The sequence below is a fragment of the Cherax quadricarinatus genome, chromosome 44 (genome assembly GCF_038502225.1).
Source record: "Cherax quadricarinatus isolate ZL_2023a chromosome 44, ASM3850222v1, whole genome shotgun sequence".
Taxonomy (NCBI): Eukaryota; Metazoa; Arthropoda; class Malacostraca; order Decapoda; family Parastacidae; genus Cherax; species Cherax quadricarinatus.
The window spans coordinates 629,755-648,343 of NC_091335.1; the positions used below are offsets into that span (position 1 = coordinate 629,755).

An 18,589-nucleotide genomic window follows, 5' to 3' on the forward strand; every position below is an offset into this window, starting at 1 on the left:
GGTTGTTTCATTTCTGATAGACTTACCGTCATCAAGGTGCATAACTAGACTTTTACTACATTTTTCAGTTGGAACATAAATCATTAAAATAGTTTGAGAAATCAGTAACAAGGGAAGACAGTGCCTTGATGCTGATGGGTTCTTGATCCAAGGAATTGAGCTAAAGTACCATTCCTGATCAAATGTGATACCCTTCCTTTCCCAGACACTGTATTGCCCATATGGGTTTAATGCTTCCATAAAACTGAGCCAAAAAAACAAAGTATATACAGTACAGTAATGTATTATTACATCATGGGAGGGCTGGGGGGGGGGGGGGGGTTAATCAGAAGTCATATAAAATTTAGGGGAGAATGGGAGGCAATTGAGTCTAGTCCAAGGAAAATCCAATTCCATAGAAATAGTACTGTAAACTTAAACCAACTTAAGGATTGTGTCTAGAAATAGCATTAAAGATGTATGGAGCTGATACAGTGCCTGTGGTGTGGGATTTAATTCGGTTCGATACAAGGAAAAACAAGAGTAGACCAATTCCTTGGATAAAGATCCTTTCAACAGCATTAAGATGCATCACCTCGAGGACCTGCTGTCATAGACACCAACATAAGTGCTCTTTATAACATGGATGTCATTTCATAGACACCAACAGAACTTACCAGCATTTGCAATGAAACCAAGAAGTTATTTCATATTTACAGCATCAAGAGTTTATATAGTATTAAAACTCTTGCTTCCCAAAACAAATTATAATTTCATATGTAGGAGGGCCGCTCCTACCTTCACACATCCCTGCCCACAGTGTGCTATGACCTAACAGGGGGAGCACTAAACCCTTAGTGGTCATACAACACCTGGGAGATTGAGAGGTAATCAGGCTTGATTTTAGAAAGAGGTCAGTCCTAATTCCTTGGATCAGGAGCCTTTCAGCAGCATCAGTGAATCTTTTGAGGGGCATGAGGACTTAAGACCACGTTTAGAATATGTAGGGTAACTAAATTGGAGAATCCCGTCAGTAGAGGTTCCTTGATGCTGGTGAGAGGCTCTTGATTCAAGGAAATGGACCTGCTCTCCTTCCATGGATTGAACCCAATTACCTTCCATTCCCCTCTATTAGTTTAGTGCTTCCCTTATGAATGTAATAATAATGCATTTACTTCACCTTTGACATATCTTGGCTGGAACAGTTCACGAAAAACCTGCAAGACGATGTTTCAGTTCATTCTAGACTTTTGTCAAGTCACAAGAGTTGTAAGTTGACATTAATCCAGGCTGGACCAAAACATCATAAGGTTCCTCTCCTAATTGTGGGTTTTTTGTTGAATATATTCAGGAAAACATGCAGATTAAGTAACTATACCATTCTTGAAGTGGAGGCAAGTCCCATAGTCCATTAAGTAACTGTGTTAGGCAGACAGGGCCAGTGAAGTGACGAGCAAGGGCCGTCTCCCAGTCTTAGCATACGAGGACACAGTACCTCCAGAGGCAAGCAAGTCGCAGTCTCACAGGTTATTGGGACCAACAAATGGACTATTGAAGCTGCCAGACATCAAGAACCACCTTACCACTGGAAAGAACTTTTCATATAGGAAAGGGTGTAGCACTGAGAAGGAATAGAATGTTTCATACTTAGCTGTTGTAAGCAGCATCCTTTTATTCCCAAAATTGGCATGGGCAAGGATGCAACGGATATGAACTTGCCACTCTACCTTCGGCCAAGAAGAAATAACCATTCAAAAATTTCTTTAAAAGATGAAATACCAATGACTGATTAGTTTGCTCATTTACACTTTCCACAATTCAGTCTTGGGTAAAAATGATTACTAGTAAATTACCAAATGGCTAAATTATAGAACAATATAATAAAATGTGACTTTTAATCATAAAAAATTAAACAGATTTTATACAATTTTAAATTCTTTAATATTTTATTAATATTGAACTTAAGCAAGGAATGTAGCTGGATTATTTTTAATAATAGCTTACCATTCAGGGTAAAGAATGCTTGCTGCTGAGCTATATTACATTCATAGGGAAATGCTGTATCTACAGAGGGTCATACAGTACCTGGAGAATGGGAGGAAATCAGGTTTGACCCAGAAAGAGAGAGGGTATACCTGGAGAGGGTTTTGGGTAACTTCTATTCCTTGGATCAAGGGCCCTTCTTCACCTGTATCAAGTAGGGTTACTCAAAGGGTCAGCAGCTAGTAAATGGTGCTTGAACCAAAGACCTTGATGGTCTCCCCTCTTTCTTGAGCTAAACTTATTATCTCTCATTCCCTCCTTTGGAGACGGAAGGGAAGTACACTGGTATTTCAGCAAGATGATCATGTCAAATTTTGTATTCCTTTTGTTTTGTACATTCCTTTTCACGTTATCTATTCAGGTGCCAGAACAAAACAAGACAGTTGGACAATGTTGCAAGCCGAATAACCACTCGAAGACTAATTGATGATCAACTGCAATAATAATAATAACAGAAACTACAATATACCCAATAAGTGACTGGAAATAGACTACGTAATCATTGTGACTGGAAAGAAAATATTCAGTATAGCTCTTGATATGATCAAGATCTGTATTGGACTATTTGATAGATGAATATCAAGAGAATGAACACATGATTTTTGTTTCAAAAGGTGAAAAGATTCTGAACAGCTCTGCAGTACCAAATGACCCCCACAGGTTTCATGTTTTCCAATGAATATGTAACTAATAATAATTCTCAACAGCTCTGGAAAAGATAAAGATAGAAGAACATAGTAAATGAGAAATGGTCTATTTTAAACAAGGTTATTTTTAAGGCAATGAGGAGTTGCAGTTCTCACATTAGGTCCTATAGCTGCTTCATCAAAGGATAATGGTATAGAATGCATTAAAGTAGTGTTTGCCACATTATACATGATATGGACAATGGAAGTAATTACTATTATTCATTGCTTGATGTTTCAACCCAACAAATATGAATGGTTATTACAATAGTCAGTTTCATCTGCAGAAGAACTTTAAGATATTGAAAAAAATAGCTTGAAAGTACAGGAGGGCCCCATTCATACAGCTCTACATATGGTGCTGGTTGTCCTCTCCTTATGCAACTGTTGTACAAAAGTGGCGAAAACAGCGGTGAGTGATAAAATCACCAAACATAATGAACAAGGACTCAACTGAGAGCCAACAAAAGCATGGAACACTGAAAATAGGTGCTGTATATGTGGGGGCCCTCCTGTAATAGCTTACCATTTAAAAGCCTAAATGTCAGTAGTCCTGGACACACAGGTTCACTCCCAGGAAGGTCTTTTTTCTTTAATTGTTTCATCTGGGTATATAAATAAATCAGCATATAAAGTTGATAGCAAGTTTATTTGAACAAAAATCTTTTAATACATAAGGATACATATCACAGACTTCACCTACCAACTCAGCAAAGAGTATATTTAAAGTCAAATCCTAACCTGGCAGTAACTCTCGACACTTCAGTTTAGTCTGCCGAGCGAGTCCCGCACACACTTCACACGAATGAGACTTCCTTAGACTTACCGTTCAATAACACAAGAAGAGTTTATAACATGCATTGAGGCAGGAAGAAGACCATCCACACTGTCAGCATAATATTAGGCTACCCCCCCCCCCCCCCCGACCCCAAGATGAAGATCACACTACAATATAAATGCATACATAGTTCATGTGGTCATGCATCTACTTTTTAGACTACCTGCCATACGATGTTATACATACCCTGTTAATATGCTTTATGATTCTCATGCCCCCTCCCCCCTTCATTTACTTTTTAATGCTTAAACTATTGTAAATTTAAACCTTTTCTGTTTTCTATTTTTAAATATTTTACAAATAACTAAGATTTATTTGTTCATAATATGTGCAAGAAATTTACAGACCAATTTTCATGTACAATTACAGTATATATATATATATAAAAGATGCTGACTCAAAAGGCATTTAATTTTTATAACATATGATGCATTACTTTGTTCTTTGTGGAGTAAAGAATCCAATGGTAAACTTTTGATTAACCCATTAGCTATCAACCTGAGGCATCTTGTAGCAAAACAAAAAGAAATTAGATTACCTAAAAAAAAAAAGCCTATTTTAACTATTTAAGAAATGAATATATCATGGAAGATACAGTTGTGGTTTATAAGGATGCTCAACAAAACTCCTTCATTATGGCAACTGCTGCCTACAATATACTGCTTTACAATAGTACTTAGTTAAGGTCATCAGTTACAACCACTACTAAGAACTGAACCAGTATTATGTGGTCTTAATACTGTGTACCAAAATATTGAAGAAATTAAAATAATATCCCTTATTATAGCAAGGTGGTCTAGAGGCAGGGATTTTTTATCATGTGGGATTCTACTGTGCTCAATATAGGCAGACGTGGCATATACAGTGCTGTATAGGGCGGAAGTATTTACCACTAATGAAAGGTTGTGCACATAAGACTCCTTCAATGTCATTATCAAAACATCCAACAAATTATGGAATGTATAATTAATACAAAAATTGTGGAGCATGTGAAAAGAAGCAGTGTTGCAGAGGTAAAGTCAAGAGTGACAATTTACTGCTAAGAATGGACGAAAAACAAAAAAGTTGCAATAAATTTAAAGTCGAGATTCAAAATACTGGGAAGTTATTTCCCAGGAGTCAAATGTGAGCCTGTGATCCACAGGCACCCAGCTGTGTGAAGGAGTGCCACCCTTCCCAGGGATCAAACCCCCTTCAAGCTTTAAGATTTGGACTATAATATTTAAAAAGTCCTGTATGTGCATTCTTTTAGCAATCAGAATGATTGTCTGAAGAGCATATTAAAAACTTAATCATGTTCAAGTCCTTAATTATGGAACTGCCTGAGTTAATCAGTTGAACATAATCATTATACAGTACTGATTCTGTACAGTATTAATAATTTTTCTGGCCTGGCATTACTGAGTGAATAATTCTACTGTTCCTGGAGATTAATACTATAAACACAAAGATATGCATTTCCATGATTTCATCCACCCAATGTGATCCACAAATGTACAGATATTTTAACATAGCAGAACTATTTAATTTATGCACACAAAAAAAAATAAGGTGTCTAATCCCTTTAAAAATTTTGACAGTTTCAGTAAATGCAAACCAGCATTGATCCACTCCAGATCAGCAACTCAAAACGTCAAAATTTGAACACCGTGTCGGAGAAAACATATAAAATATTCAGATTTAGCGAAATTCCCAGCACATCTTAGATCATCAGTAACATTGTAGTGCTTGTCATTAGTCATTAATGACACTGCAATTCTTGCCAGTTAATGGAACATCCAGCACACTGCTGATCATTAATAACAATGTATACTTCTTACCAGTTAACCCTTTCACTGTCCAGACCTTCGAAATTAATATTGCTCTCAGTGTCCACTTTAAAAAAATAATCCTTTGAAATGGAAAACTTACAGAGACCATAATAAACAGTGTAGACATTCCTGGCACTAAAACAACTTTTTATCTGTTCATTAGTCACATCCCAGGCCTCTCCTATATTACACTTGCCTTCCATTATGAAGCTCTATTCACACAAAAATAGATTTACTCTCTTTCTTGGATAATAAAATATAACCAGGAAAGATTGGTCACGGATTACAGTATCTCAATAACTGAATCACACCTATTAAAAACCCATAAAACAGACCAGGGTTATAGAGGAGCCAGACCAATCCTCTGGAATATTGGCAAAATTTGAATATTTCCACTACTCTGAGCTCAATCTCAAGCCAATTTCAGTCCTGAACCCATCTTTATTTAGTAGCATATCTTCCATTCTATCAAATAATACCAAGAAACTGCCAATAAAACCATAAAAACACCTCAATGTTGCTATTATAAAACCATACACAAGGTCACAATTTTTTTCCCATAATGTACTGCATGGGACAGCATTATTTTCATGCCTGCACAGACCCATTCTCTCATATCTAGTCCAAAATCTACTGCTCACAGCTTATCTGAGTGAGCTGAGCTCATGACACAGAACTATGTGAGGAAGCCTGTCCTCAACAACCTAGTTCTATGTGATGGACAGTAGAAGGGTTAATGGTGTACCCATCACATTCCTCAATGTACAATTTACACTGCATGTCTAGCTGAACCACAACAGTATAACACAGTAAAATTAGTTTTTCTTTTAAAAAAAAGTCTAATTATTTCAAGAATTCTTGCTCAGATATATTTAACCTAGTTTCTTCCATTCACCATAAAGTACACTTTAACCTCTGACTTCTTCAAAGGGAGTTAGTGCTCTACAATAGTATACTGTACATCACAGTGGAGTATATATATTATTAAGAAGCAAAGTAAACATTGCTTACTGTACAAAATACTGCATTCTTCTCTCAAAATAAACAAATCTATTTAGATACAAAAAGAAAGCCACACATTTTTTAAGTGAATCTAATGTATTAACTGTAATAATCCACTTTTACAGTTAGAGGAATTTGTAGCCAGAAAAAGTTCTTGCTGGGATACCCTTCAAGGATGCTAGTTTTAAGGGCTCCTAATCCAGGGAACTGAAGCTGTCCTTCACCTCCTTGGATCAAACCTGATTTCCTCCCATTCCCCATGCACTGGATGACCTCATGAGTAAAATAAACAAATAAATCTAGCTGAGATAGATTAGAAGAGCTGCCTCTCACTCCCTGCATCTACACGGCTTGCCTCCTCTCTTAGCACCAAACTCAACATCAAACCTATCTGAATTACAATCAAGCATTTCCTCCAAAATTCATATACAGTGCATAGGATTTACTTAAATCTAATATGCTATGAAAAGCATTGATAGACTTGAATGTTTTTCTATATAAAATGAATTTACAAAACAATTTTCAATAACTTACAATAAAATTATGTGGTAAGGAAATGTTTGTCCTGTATGGCTCAATAGACCCACTCAGGGTGTCCCCTCCTTCCATCTTACCTCATACACATTGTTGTGTCTCCTCCTTCCATCTTACCTCATACACATTATTGTGTCCCCTCCTTCCATCTTACCTCATACACATTATTGTGTTCCCTCCTTCCATCTTACCTCATACACATTATTGTGTTCCCTCCTTCCATCTTACCTCATACACATTATTGTGTCTCCTCCTTCCATCTTACCTCATACACTTTTACTTTATAAGAAAATGACCAGAACTGACTTTATAAACATTAAAGAATAACTACTTTATAAGGATTACTATTGTACATAATAACTGTCCTTAAGTTTTTCTTCGTCACTGAATAAACCTTGAAGAGCTTTTACATGTGAAGAATCTAATGGTAAAAATTCAGTAGTAATTTTGAAGGACCTGTAAAATGGCTTTTAGTGAAGTGACTAGGCTATTATATGTATTAAGTTTTATTGATCACAGCTGCAACTGAAGCTGTCCTGCTTTGAAATATATAAACAAATTATTCTGGTAATTATTTAAAAGTTTCAAAGAGCAAACCTGATATTTATAACATTTTGAATGAAAGCTCAAACAAGTTCCGTTAAACTACATTTAACTGATAATTTACTAACATTTCACTTCATTTATTTGTTAAGCACCGAAATTGGGACCATGACTTTTCTTTTCATGAATTATGCTACTTTAGCTCTATTAAAGGGCTGAACTATGCCATACTTACCCTTGGAATTTCTTCATGACATGCCAATGAGTGTACCAGATTTATATAGACCAACTGTTACTTTCAGGAAAAACAATACTTAGTTCATTCACACTCCTTACCTGAAAAACAACTAACTTGATCTCTGAGTTATGTAGCCAAAAATTTTAATTGTGCATAGTAATGTATAAATTATGGCATTCAGTTCTTTTATTTTTAACACACTGGCAGACTTCCACCAAGGAAGAGTGACCCAAGAAAGAAACAAGAAGAAAAATTTTCACCATCATTCACTCAATCACTATCTTCCCAGAAGTGAGCTGACATCACAGTTCAGATGACCTTCCGAATTGCAACAGCCCCCAACCTCCTTCACAGTGCAGGCACTGTACTTTCTATCTCCATGACACAAGTCTGGCTAACTGGTTTTCCTGAATCCTTTCACAAAAATTTCGTTGCTCACACTCCACCAGCACATTCATTAAAAACCACTAACACATACTTACATGCCTGTTGGATGTTCAAACCTCTAGCACTTAAAACCTCCTTTACCCCCTCCCTCCAAACTATCCTGGAATGACCCCCTACTTTTCTCCATCCCAAATTTATATATCCTTCTAGTCATCCTATTCTGCTCCATCCTCTTGTTGCACAATTAACAAAACAAATTTAACTAAATCACGAAATTAGTTTTTGTCTTGGAAGCGAGGACCTGGCTATATCATTGACCTTTCAAATTCATGGTACTGTATGCTACATTTGTGGATTTCAACTCACAGGGTATATTCAACATTTTTATTGAAGGGTCTCTCACAAACATTTATGAATATTTTATCTGGAGGGGCCCATTCTGTTTTTGTTTGGTACACAACCCCTAAACTGAAAACCAACCAGAGAATTTTGTTGGAAATATGCTTACTGGATTTCTTACACCTAAGATATACCATATTTCATAACAGTCTTTTTTATGCAATAAAGCAATTAGTGGTATCCATGGTTTCTAAATTCGATAGGACCTCTAAGAATGTAACTCTTGTAAATTTGAAGAAATTAGAGTATCAAAAAATATAGAGAATGAGAGACTGGGTATCAGATTGGAGGGAGGAAGCATGAAGTAAATGTGTTCGGATATTTGGGATAGGACTTGTCGGCAGATGGTTCTACGAGAGATGAAGTGAACCATATAAATGATGATGGGAAAAGGTGGGTGATGCACTGAGGTATCTGTGAAGGCAAAAATGGGAATGTACCAAAATATAGTGGTACCAACACTGTTGTCTGGTTGTGAAGCATGGGTTTTGAATGTTGCAGTTATGAGGACACTGGATATAGCAGAGATGTTGTGTTTGAGGCCAATATGTAGTGTGAATATTATGTGAAGAATTTCAAGTTTGGAGATTAGGTGGTGGTGTAAAGTTACCAAAAGTGTTATTCAGAGGACTGAGGAGAGGTTGTTGAAGTGGTCTGTATATATGGAGAGGGCAGAGAATAACAGGATGCCTAGGAGGCAAATAAAATTGGAGTGGAGGGGTAAGGGTCATCCTAGGTAAAGTTGGAGGGAGGGGGTAAAGGAGGTTTTGGGTGCTAGGGGCTTGGACATCCAACAAACCTGTATCAGTGTTAGACAGAAGTGAGTGGAGGCAAGTGGTTTTTTTAAACTGACATGGTACTGGAGTGTGAGCAAAGTAACATTTATGAAGGGAGTCAGGAAAACCAGTTTCCTGGAGTTTACCTGGAGCGAGTTCCGGGGGTCAACGCCCCCGCGGCCCGGTCTGTGACCAGGCCTCCTTTTTTTAGCTGAACTTGATTCCTGGAAGTGGGAAGTACAGTGCCTGAACTCTGAAGGAGGGGTGGGAAGTGCAGTGCCTGCACTCTGAAGGAGGGGTGGGAAGTGCAGTGCCTGCACTCTGAAGGAGGGGTGGGAAGTGCAGTGCCTGCACTCTGAAGGAGGGGTGGGGATGTTGCAGTTTGTAGGCCATCTTTGACAGGTGTTTGAATGAGCAACAGTGAAGTGTTTTCCTCTGTGTCAGGTCACCCTACCTTGGTGGGAGACAGCTGAAGTGTTAAAAAAAGAGAAAACTACATTTTTCCTGGTTACTATACAGACAAATGATAAATATCTTTCCAGTTATGTACTGAGGACTGAGTTGTACAACGTGAGTTTGATGCCAAAATGTGAAAGCATTGTACGGATAATGTTTTTTGTTTTTTTTATTATCACACTGGCCGATTCCCACCAAGGCAGGGTGGCCCGAAAAAGAAAAACTTTCACCATCATTCACTCCATCACTGTCTTGCCAGAAGGGTGCTTTACACTACAGTTTTTAAACTGCAACATTAACACCCCTCCTTCAGAGTGCAGGCACTGTACTTCCCATCTCCAGGACTCAAGTCCGGCCTGCCGGTTTCCCTGAACCCCTTCATAAATGTTACTTTGCTCACACTCCAACAGCACGTCAAGTATTAAAAACCATTTGTCTCCATTCACTCCTATCAAACACGCTCACGCATGCCTGCTGGAAGTCCAAGCCCCTCGCACACAAAACCTCCTTTACCCCCTCCCTCCAACCTTTCCTAGGCCGACCCCTACCCCGCCTTCCTTCCACTACAGACTGATACACTCTTGAAGTCACTCTGTTTCGCTCCATTCTCTCTACATGTCCGAACCACCTCAACAACCCTTCCTCAGCCCTCTGGACAACAGTTTTGGTAATCCCGCACCTCCTCCTAACTTCCAAACTACGAATTCTCTGCATTATATTCACACCACACATTGCCCTCAGACATGACATCTCCACTGCCTCCAGCCTTCTCCTCATTGCAACATTCATCACCCATGCTTCACACCCATATAAGAGCATTGGTAAAACTATACTCTCATACATTCCCCTCTTTGCCTCCAAGGACAAAGTTCTTTGTCTCCACAGACTCCTAAGTGCACCACTCACCCTTTTCCCCTCATCAATTCTATGATTCACCTCATCTTTCATAGACCCATCCGCTGACACGTCCACTCCCAAATATCTGAATACATTCACCTCCTCCATACTCTCTCCCTCCAATCTGATATCCAATCTTTCATCACCTAATCTTTTTGTTATCCTCATTACCTTACTCTTTCCTGTATTCACTTTTAATTTTCTTCTTTTGCACACCCTACCAAATTCATCCACCAATCTCTGCAACTTCTCTTCAGAATCTCCCAAGAGCACAGTGTCATCAGCAAAGAGCAACTGTGACAACTTCCACTTTATGTGTGATTCTTTATCTTTTAACTCCACGCCTCTTGCCAAGACCCTCGCATTTACTTCTCTTACAACCTCATCTATAAATATATTAAACAACCACGGTGACATCACACATCCTTGTCTAAGGCCTACTTTTACTGAGAAATAATTTCCCTCTTTCCTACATACTCTAACTTGAGCCTCACTATCCTCATATTATTATTATTATAATCAAAAAAGAAGCGCTAAGCCACAAGGGCTATACAGCGACTATCCTCATAAAAACTCGAGCCTCACTATCCTCATAAAAACTCTTCACTGCTTTCAGTAACCTACCTCCTACACCATACACTTGCAACATCTGCCACATTGCCCCCCTATCCACCCTGTCATACGCCTTTTCCAAATCCATAAATGCCACAAAGACCTCTTTAGCCTTATCTAAATACTGTTCACTTATATGTTTCACTGTAAACACCTGGTCCACACACTCCCTACCTTTCCTAAAGCCTCCTTGTTCATCTGCTATCCTATTCACCGTCTTACTCTTAATTCTTTCAATAATAACTCTACCATACACTTTACCAGGTATACTCAGCAGACTTATCCCCCTATAATTTTTGCACTCTCTTTTATCCCCTTTGCCTTTATACAAAGGAACTATGCATGCTCTCTGCCAATCCCTAGACCTTACCCTCTTCCATACATTTATTAAATAATTGCACCAACCACTCCAAAACTATATCCCCACGGATAATGTATCTTGCAAAAAACTAAAGTGGAAAAAAATGTCATCTTCCAAAAGTATTGCTAGACTGGTATCAAATTTTGTATCCTAGGTTACTTTGCAACACTATAACAGCAAAATGTCTACAAAACTGCTTGGGAATGTTTCCTCTGATCCTGAAATAACTAGCAAGTAGTTAAGGTTAAAGTTAACCAAGCACCCTCATTTTTACCCATTTTCCTACAGTATCACTCTATATAGTATGATTTCATACTACTGAGTCACAAGAACCAGACATGAGCTGGAGAGTAACAGCAAGCTGTGAAATAAATTCTTACGAATCACATCTGGAGTCATGATATTAAATGTAATAATGTCAGTAGATTACCGACAATATGTTAGGTAAAAGGACACGTGCAGCCAACGTGACTTTTTTTGTGGCAATTTTCTGCTCTCCAGGAGCTTGAGAAAGCTCTTGCAGAGCGAAACGTTGCCACAATAAAATGTTGCATTAGTTGCACATGTGTCCTTTTACCTAACAGAATAATGAATGAAAAGAAAAATTACATAAAGCATTCTCCCTGCAATAATAATTTTTGAACACATTTTGGTGATAAAAGACTATGTAGAGAACGATTTACATTTACTAAATAATGGGAAGTGATAACCTACCGGTATGTATTGTACCTACATAGGTGTATGTATATGGGATTTACAGCAATAAATTCTCAGTTACTATTAGCTGAATGGCAAATATCAAGCCTTACCAATGTTGACGATAGTTCCTGCATGAATTTTATTCCAAAATATAGGTAATAAACACAGAATCTGATTTTTTTTTTTTTTGGAAAAAATATATTGGTCATCATTAAGTTATATATTTAAGGTACAGTAATGCAAGAGCAGTGATACACATTTTTTTTTTTTAGCAAAATCCACATAAAACACCGAGGAAGTAGCACCTTCTACTGCCCAGCCAACCTGACTGTTGGAACCATCCACTGTACGAAATATATAGTAATACAGTATATTCTTGTGAGACAGAAACAACAGTCATATACTACAGAGCTGCACCAAGAACAACCCAAATAACCTTACAAAATTAGCACTCAGACTGTTTATATTTATACAAACAACTTTTAAAGCCTATAGCCTTCTCCCTGACATTATGATCTTTGAACTCTGCATTATGGAATCATTTTTATTTACTGAAGACCATTTGTTTGATCAGTTATTTCTGCATAGACAAAACTCTGAGTATTTACACTAAATATGAATGCTAATTTCTGATATTAAAAGCAAAAGGACAAAAATATTTATAGCTATATAGGGATATACGAAGATAGTTTTCCCCTGGTTACTTTAATCAACATAGTGAATACCAAGCCTTGCCAATATTTGGGAGTTCTCTGTACAAATTGTTTGTGTTAAGATAAAATGTAATGCATGGGGTTTGAATAAAGACCCTTTTGATTTTTTAAGAGGACATCAAGTGTCAAAACTGTCACACAGATCAATATGAAATTTTATGTTCTGGATAACCAATATATTCCTGATTCTCCTAGAAAATTTTCAGTAACTCAGTCAGTAACTTAAATGCAAACAAAGAAGTGAATGATTACCATTAAGATAATCCTAAAACATTAAAGCAAAAAAAAGTTTTATTACTAGAATCTAAATCTAGTAGTGAAATTTTGATTCTGATGTTTGTGAATTGGCAGGCCATAGACCAAAACCCACAGACTCTTACTAGCATGTAAAAACCAGTGAACCCTCACAAGCTGCGAGGCACCACCACACTTTCACATGCTGCGAGGCACCACCACACTCTCACAAGCTGCGAGGCACCACCACACTCTCACAAGCTGTGAGGCACCACGACACTCTCAATGCTGCGAGGCACCACCACACTCTCACAAGCTGTGAGGCACCACTACACTCTCACAAGCTGTAAGGCACCACCACACTCTCATATGCTGCGAGGCACCACCACACTCTCACAAGCTGCGAGGCACCACAACACCCTCAAGCCTCCTATCCTTCCCCATAATCAGGCACATGAAAGTCAGAAGAAACACAAATGAAAATGTACATTATACAACAAAATTAATTTACGAGTAAAAAGAAAAAAAAAACCCAGACCTCGCTGCCATTACTGACAACAACAGAGAAAAGGAAAAGGGCTATCATCACTACTAATCAAGAACAACTGGAGATTCAAAAAATTATCAATCCTGGATTGCAATTACTTTCGATTATTTAAAAGGAACAGTAACAGTTGAAGGTTCCTTGGTTTTTGTGGCTGTCATTAACAATCTGCTACCAAACCACAGGCAACCCAGACTAGAATATAACAGAAATAATCTAATAACAATAAATATCACAAAAAACTGAAGGGCTAGCTTTGTGATATGTTATTTCAACCATGGAGACGCTGACAAGAATTGGTATCTTCAGGGAGGCCCAGAGGCACGCACGCGCACACGCACACGCACACGCACACGCACACACACACAAAAAAAAAAAAAAAAAAAAAAAAAAAAACTGCCTGACTCAATAATGAAAAATTTCCTAAGCACCACATCATAGGAGCGACAAAATGAAGAGAAAATGATGAACTGGCAATACTGGACACAGCACAATACTCTCCTCCAGTGATTCAGATATGGAGAAAATTAAATACAAAGAACCCACAGCAGCAAGTTATCAACTATACTACAGTACAGTGGACCCCCGGTTAACGATATTTTTTCATTCCAGAAGTATGTTCAGGTGCCAGTACTGACCGAATTTGTTCCCATAAGGAATATTGTGAAGTAGATTAGTCCATTTCATACCCCCAAACATACACGTACAAACGCACTTACATAAATACACTTACATAATTGGTCGCATTGGGAGGTGATTGTTAAGCGGGGGTCCACTGTACTTGGTACTGTACAAAAAAAAAAAAAAAAAAAAAAAAAAGAGAGAGAGCAGACAATGGGAAAGATAAAGAACCAATACAGTATGTGAAGGCAACATGAAGGAGAAAGATACTTTCTGACACAAACAGTTTATTGTTCAATTTAAAAGGTTAAACCACATGGAAAGTAATATAATTTCTTAAATAAAAATAGGAAAGATAAAGTCTTGAATATGCAAAACTCAAGATAGACCAAAGAAGTTCATCCAGACTAGTGCCTAGAGATAAGTTGAATAAATTATGAACAAAGAATGAGGTCAAAGTCACCTTTCTCTAGAAGAATGAAGAACAAGAGGGAATATGATCATAGTACAGACAGGGAAGACAGGATAAGCTTTCTACCTTAGAAGTAATTAGAACAAGAGGACATGGATTGACACAAATATCAAGTTAGCCACACTTGATGTATGATATACAACAAAATGGAACAATACCATGGCTGGAACAATACACAAACAACTTGCACATAGGAGAGAGAAGCTTATGACGACATTCCAGCCAAACTTGGACCATTTACAAGCCAGAGTGTGTGACTTGTAAATGTTCAAAGTCGGACCGAAATTTTGTCATAATCTTCTCTCTTCTATGTGCGGGTTATTTGTGTGATGTATAATATATTTTCAATCAAGGTGATAAAGACAAAAAGAATTCAGAGAGTTATTGCAAGATATCTCTCTACAAGGGTTCAAATGTAGATGTGGTAAACATTTTTTCACACCACTCGGCTAAAAGTTAAGGGAAAGAACCAAGAGCTAAAGTTTAACAAACTTTAACTTAAATAACACACTGAAAATCTGGTGAAGATGTTGTGATTCAGTCGGTCACTGGAGCTAATGGATCATTTGTGTACTTTCGGAAAGGGAGCTAAGGATGGTGATATTGTTTGTGATATTGTTTTCTTCTTGGGTCATCCCCTGGTGGGAAATAGGCAAGACATGAAAAATAATGAAGAGAAAATAAAGACATAATAACACCGAACTATGCATATTTAAGAAAAACCTTCCCTTATGTGAGCTGAATAAAAATTGCAGCACAATAATGTTATTTTGTATTTATAGAAACTCACACATGCAACAAGTATCAATCTAGCTAACACAAGGGGTACCTCAGTTTTCCTATATTATGAGTAAACTTCACTTACCTTAATGCTATGATGACCAAGCTAATTCTTCATCATGTGTGCAAAAGCTGCATTCCAAATTAATAAGAAGTCAGGCGCAGGTAATGTGGATTTCAAATAAATATTAAGTACAGTACTGTACATGTAGGAAAGCTGAAACTTCTTGTGTAGCCACAATAACCAATCTTCTGTACTTCTCTCCTCTAATCAACTACATTACAAGTGGTTTAATGTACCTGCAACAACTAAGGCTTAAAATACAATAAGAGGGACAAATTATATACAAAAAGTTTTACCATAATTGCACAATGCTCATTCACTACATCTATGATGGGGATCTGGTAAGCCTTAATTAATAATGAGTGCCTCTTCTGAATCACCAGTGCTATGCATCTCCCCAAATAATAATAATTTACTGTACAATATACCGTGTTAAACTGTACCATCAGAGACTCAACTTTATGTCATGTAATAAAAATAATAAATAATAATAGTAATACAATAATAGTAATACAATAATAGTAATAAAATAATAATAATAAAATATAATAATAATAAATAATAATAATAATAATAATAAATTTGATACTATAATTCTTGAGTGCCTGTTCTTTCATGAACAGGCACTCAAGGTTCAGTGAAGTACATTATATCATCCTAAGCTCCCAGATGCTGGGGCTGCTTTTCTATTACACAAGCCCTATTCTAAAACAAATGGGACTTTATACATGCGTTAATTAACAGCCCTTGACACCCCACATTCTCCACGTATAACCTAGTCATTCTGGACAAGCCTTATTCCACATCAAGGGTTTTGCTCTACGCTCCACATAATGCCAGTCCTTAAAACACAACTCTGGAAGGGGTATTGAACCCGCCACCCCCAGGTCCAACCCCACAACCACCAGGTGGAGGTGTATCATCATGATCTGAGTCATGGGAGAAGTGGGTCCCACCCGAAACTTGGTACCTTCGTCTCTGAGCCTCGCGATCCTGTTCACTGCGATACTGGAGGTTATCACTCTCAACAGCTTCTCGAAGATCCAAGCGAAGAGAATGAAAGTCTTCCATCAAGGGAACATCAGGAGTTAGACAATCACTTAGCTGTGGAATAAAAAAAAATACATACATACAGAATATACGTATGGTACAAGCTACAGCAAATACACACACACACACACACACACACACACACACACACACACACACACACACACACACACACACACACACACACACACATACATACATTCATTTTTCAACAAACTGGCCGTATCCCACCAAGGCAGGGTGGCCCAAAAAGAAAAACAAAAGTTTCTCTTTTTAAATTTAGTAATTTATACAGGAGAAGGGGTTACTAGCCCCTTGCTCCCAGCATTTTAGTCGCCTCTTACAACACGCATGGCTTATGGAGGAAGAATTCTGCTCCACTTCCCCATGGAGATAAGAGGAAATAAACAAGAAAAAGAACTAGAAAGAAAATAGAAGAAAACCCAGAGGGGTGTGTATATATATGCTTGTACATGTATGTGTAGTGTGACCTAAGGGTAAGTAGAAGTAGCAAGATGTACCTGAAATCTTGCATTTTTATGAGACAGACAAAAGACACCAGCAATCCTACCATCATGTAAAACAATTACAGGCTTTTGTTTTACATTCACTTGGCAGGATGGTAGTACCTCCCTGGGTGGTTGCTGTCTACCAACCTACTAATTAGGGATGCCACAAATATACACATTTTTTTTCTTTTCACACCAGCCATCTCCCACCAAACAGAGCAACCCCCCCCCACCCCTCAAAAAAAAAAAAATAAGAAAATGCATTCAGTATCATCCATTCAGAAGTATGCAGACATCACAATTCACATGACCCTTTGAACTGTATTATCCTCACCCCTACTACAGAGTGCAGGCACTGTGCTACCCACCTCACCTGGAGGAGATTCTTTACAGAAAGCCAACATGGATTTAGGGAGGTCTATGAAAGACATAAAACAAGAAAGACAAGAGCTGGATGGACTGCATCTTCTTGGACTGCAGGAAAGCATCTCATGAAGCACCACACCAGGGATAAGTGCAGAAACTCGAAGAACAAGAAGGGTTAAAAGGCAGAGTACTCCAGTGGGTGATGGAGTACCTGAATGATGGAAAGCAGAGTAACAGTAAGGGATGGAAGAGAATAATGAGTGGGGTTTGGTAGGGATCTGTACCAGGACCACTATTGTCCCTATTAAATGTGAATGATCTACAAAGGGAAAGTGTGTCCTATGTGTCACTATTTGACAATGATGTAAAACTAATAAGAAGAATGAGAACAAGAGAGGATAGGAATATCCTCCAGGGAGACCTTGACAAACAAAAGATGTGATTACTTAAGTGATTTCTCAAGGTAAACCTGAACAATGCCAGGTCATGCAAATCAGTGAAGGTGAGGACAGACCAGACATAGTATAGCATAGGCAAAGAGAAGATGCAAAAATAAGAGTGTAAAAAAGACCTAAGGGTGAATGTAACACCAAGCAAATCTGCAGAAATACACAAACCATATAATATTAGCAGCATTGACAAACCTTGGAAAAGCATATATTAATTTGAATAAACAATCCTTCAGAACCTTATATACCACATATGTAAAGTCAATCATTAGTTTCACATGATGCAAGAAGCCACCCTTAAGGAATTCAATCTTATAGACTGAATTCCTGAAAAGAAAATGGTACTGGGATTCTTACCTTTTTGTAAAACAGTTGATATGCAGTATCTCGGCTGAAAGTTCTGGTGAGGTTGCTTATAGTGGAGAAGGTGGTGTTAGTCACTCTCTCATCATTAAAGTTGTACCAGCCTCCCAGTGCCCCATACCTAATATATAAACAGTAATCATAATTTTGCTCTTACTGTCTT

The 18,589-nt window shown here is 37.8% G+C and overlaps 1 protein-coding gene across 2 annotated transcripts in view; it reads right to left on the reverse strand.

The window, feature by feature from the left end:
- Positions 1-3,338: 3,338 nt before the first annotated feature.
- Positions 3,339-18,589, reverse strand: part of LOC128697571 (ubiquitin carboxyl-terminal hydrolase 38-like) — a 41,877-nt gene continuing 26,626 nt past the window's right edge. For both annotated transcript variants that reach the window (XM_070093879.1, XM_070093880.1), the window contains 2 exons: positions 18,421-18,547; positions 3,339-16,793 (listed from right to left, as the gene is read on the reverse strand). In XM_070093879.1, coding sequence (XP_069949980.1) covers positions 16,533-16,793; positions 18,421-18,547 — 388 coding nt within the window. In that variant the 3' untranslated portion in view covers positions 3,339-16,532. The remainder of the gene's footprint in view (positions 16,794-18,420; positions 18,548-18,589) is intronic.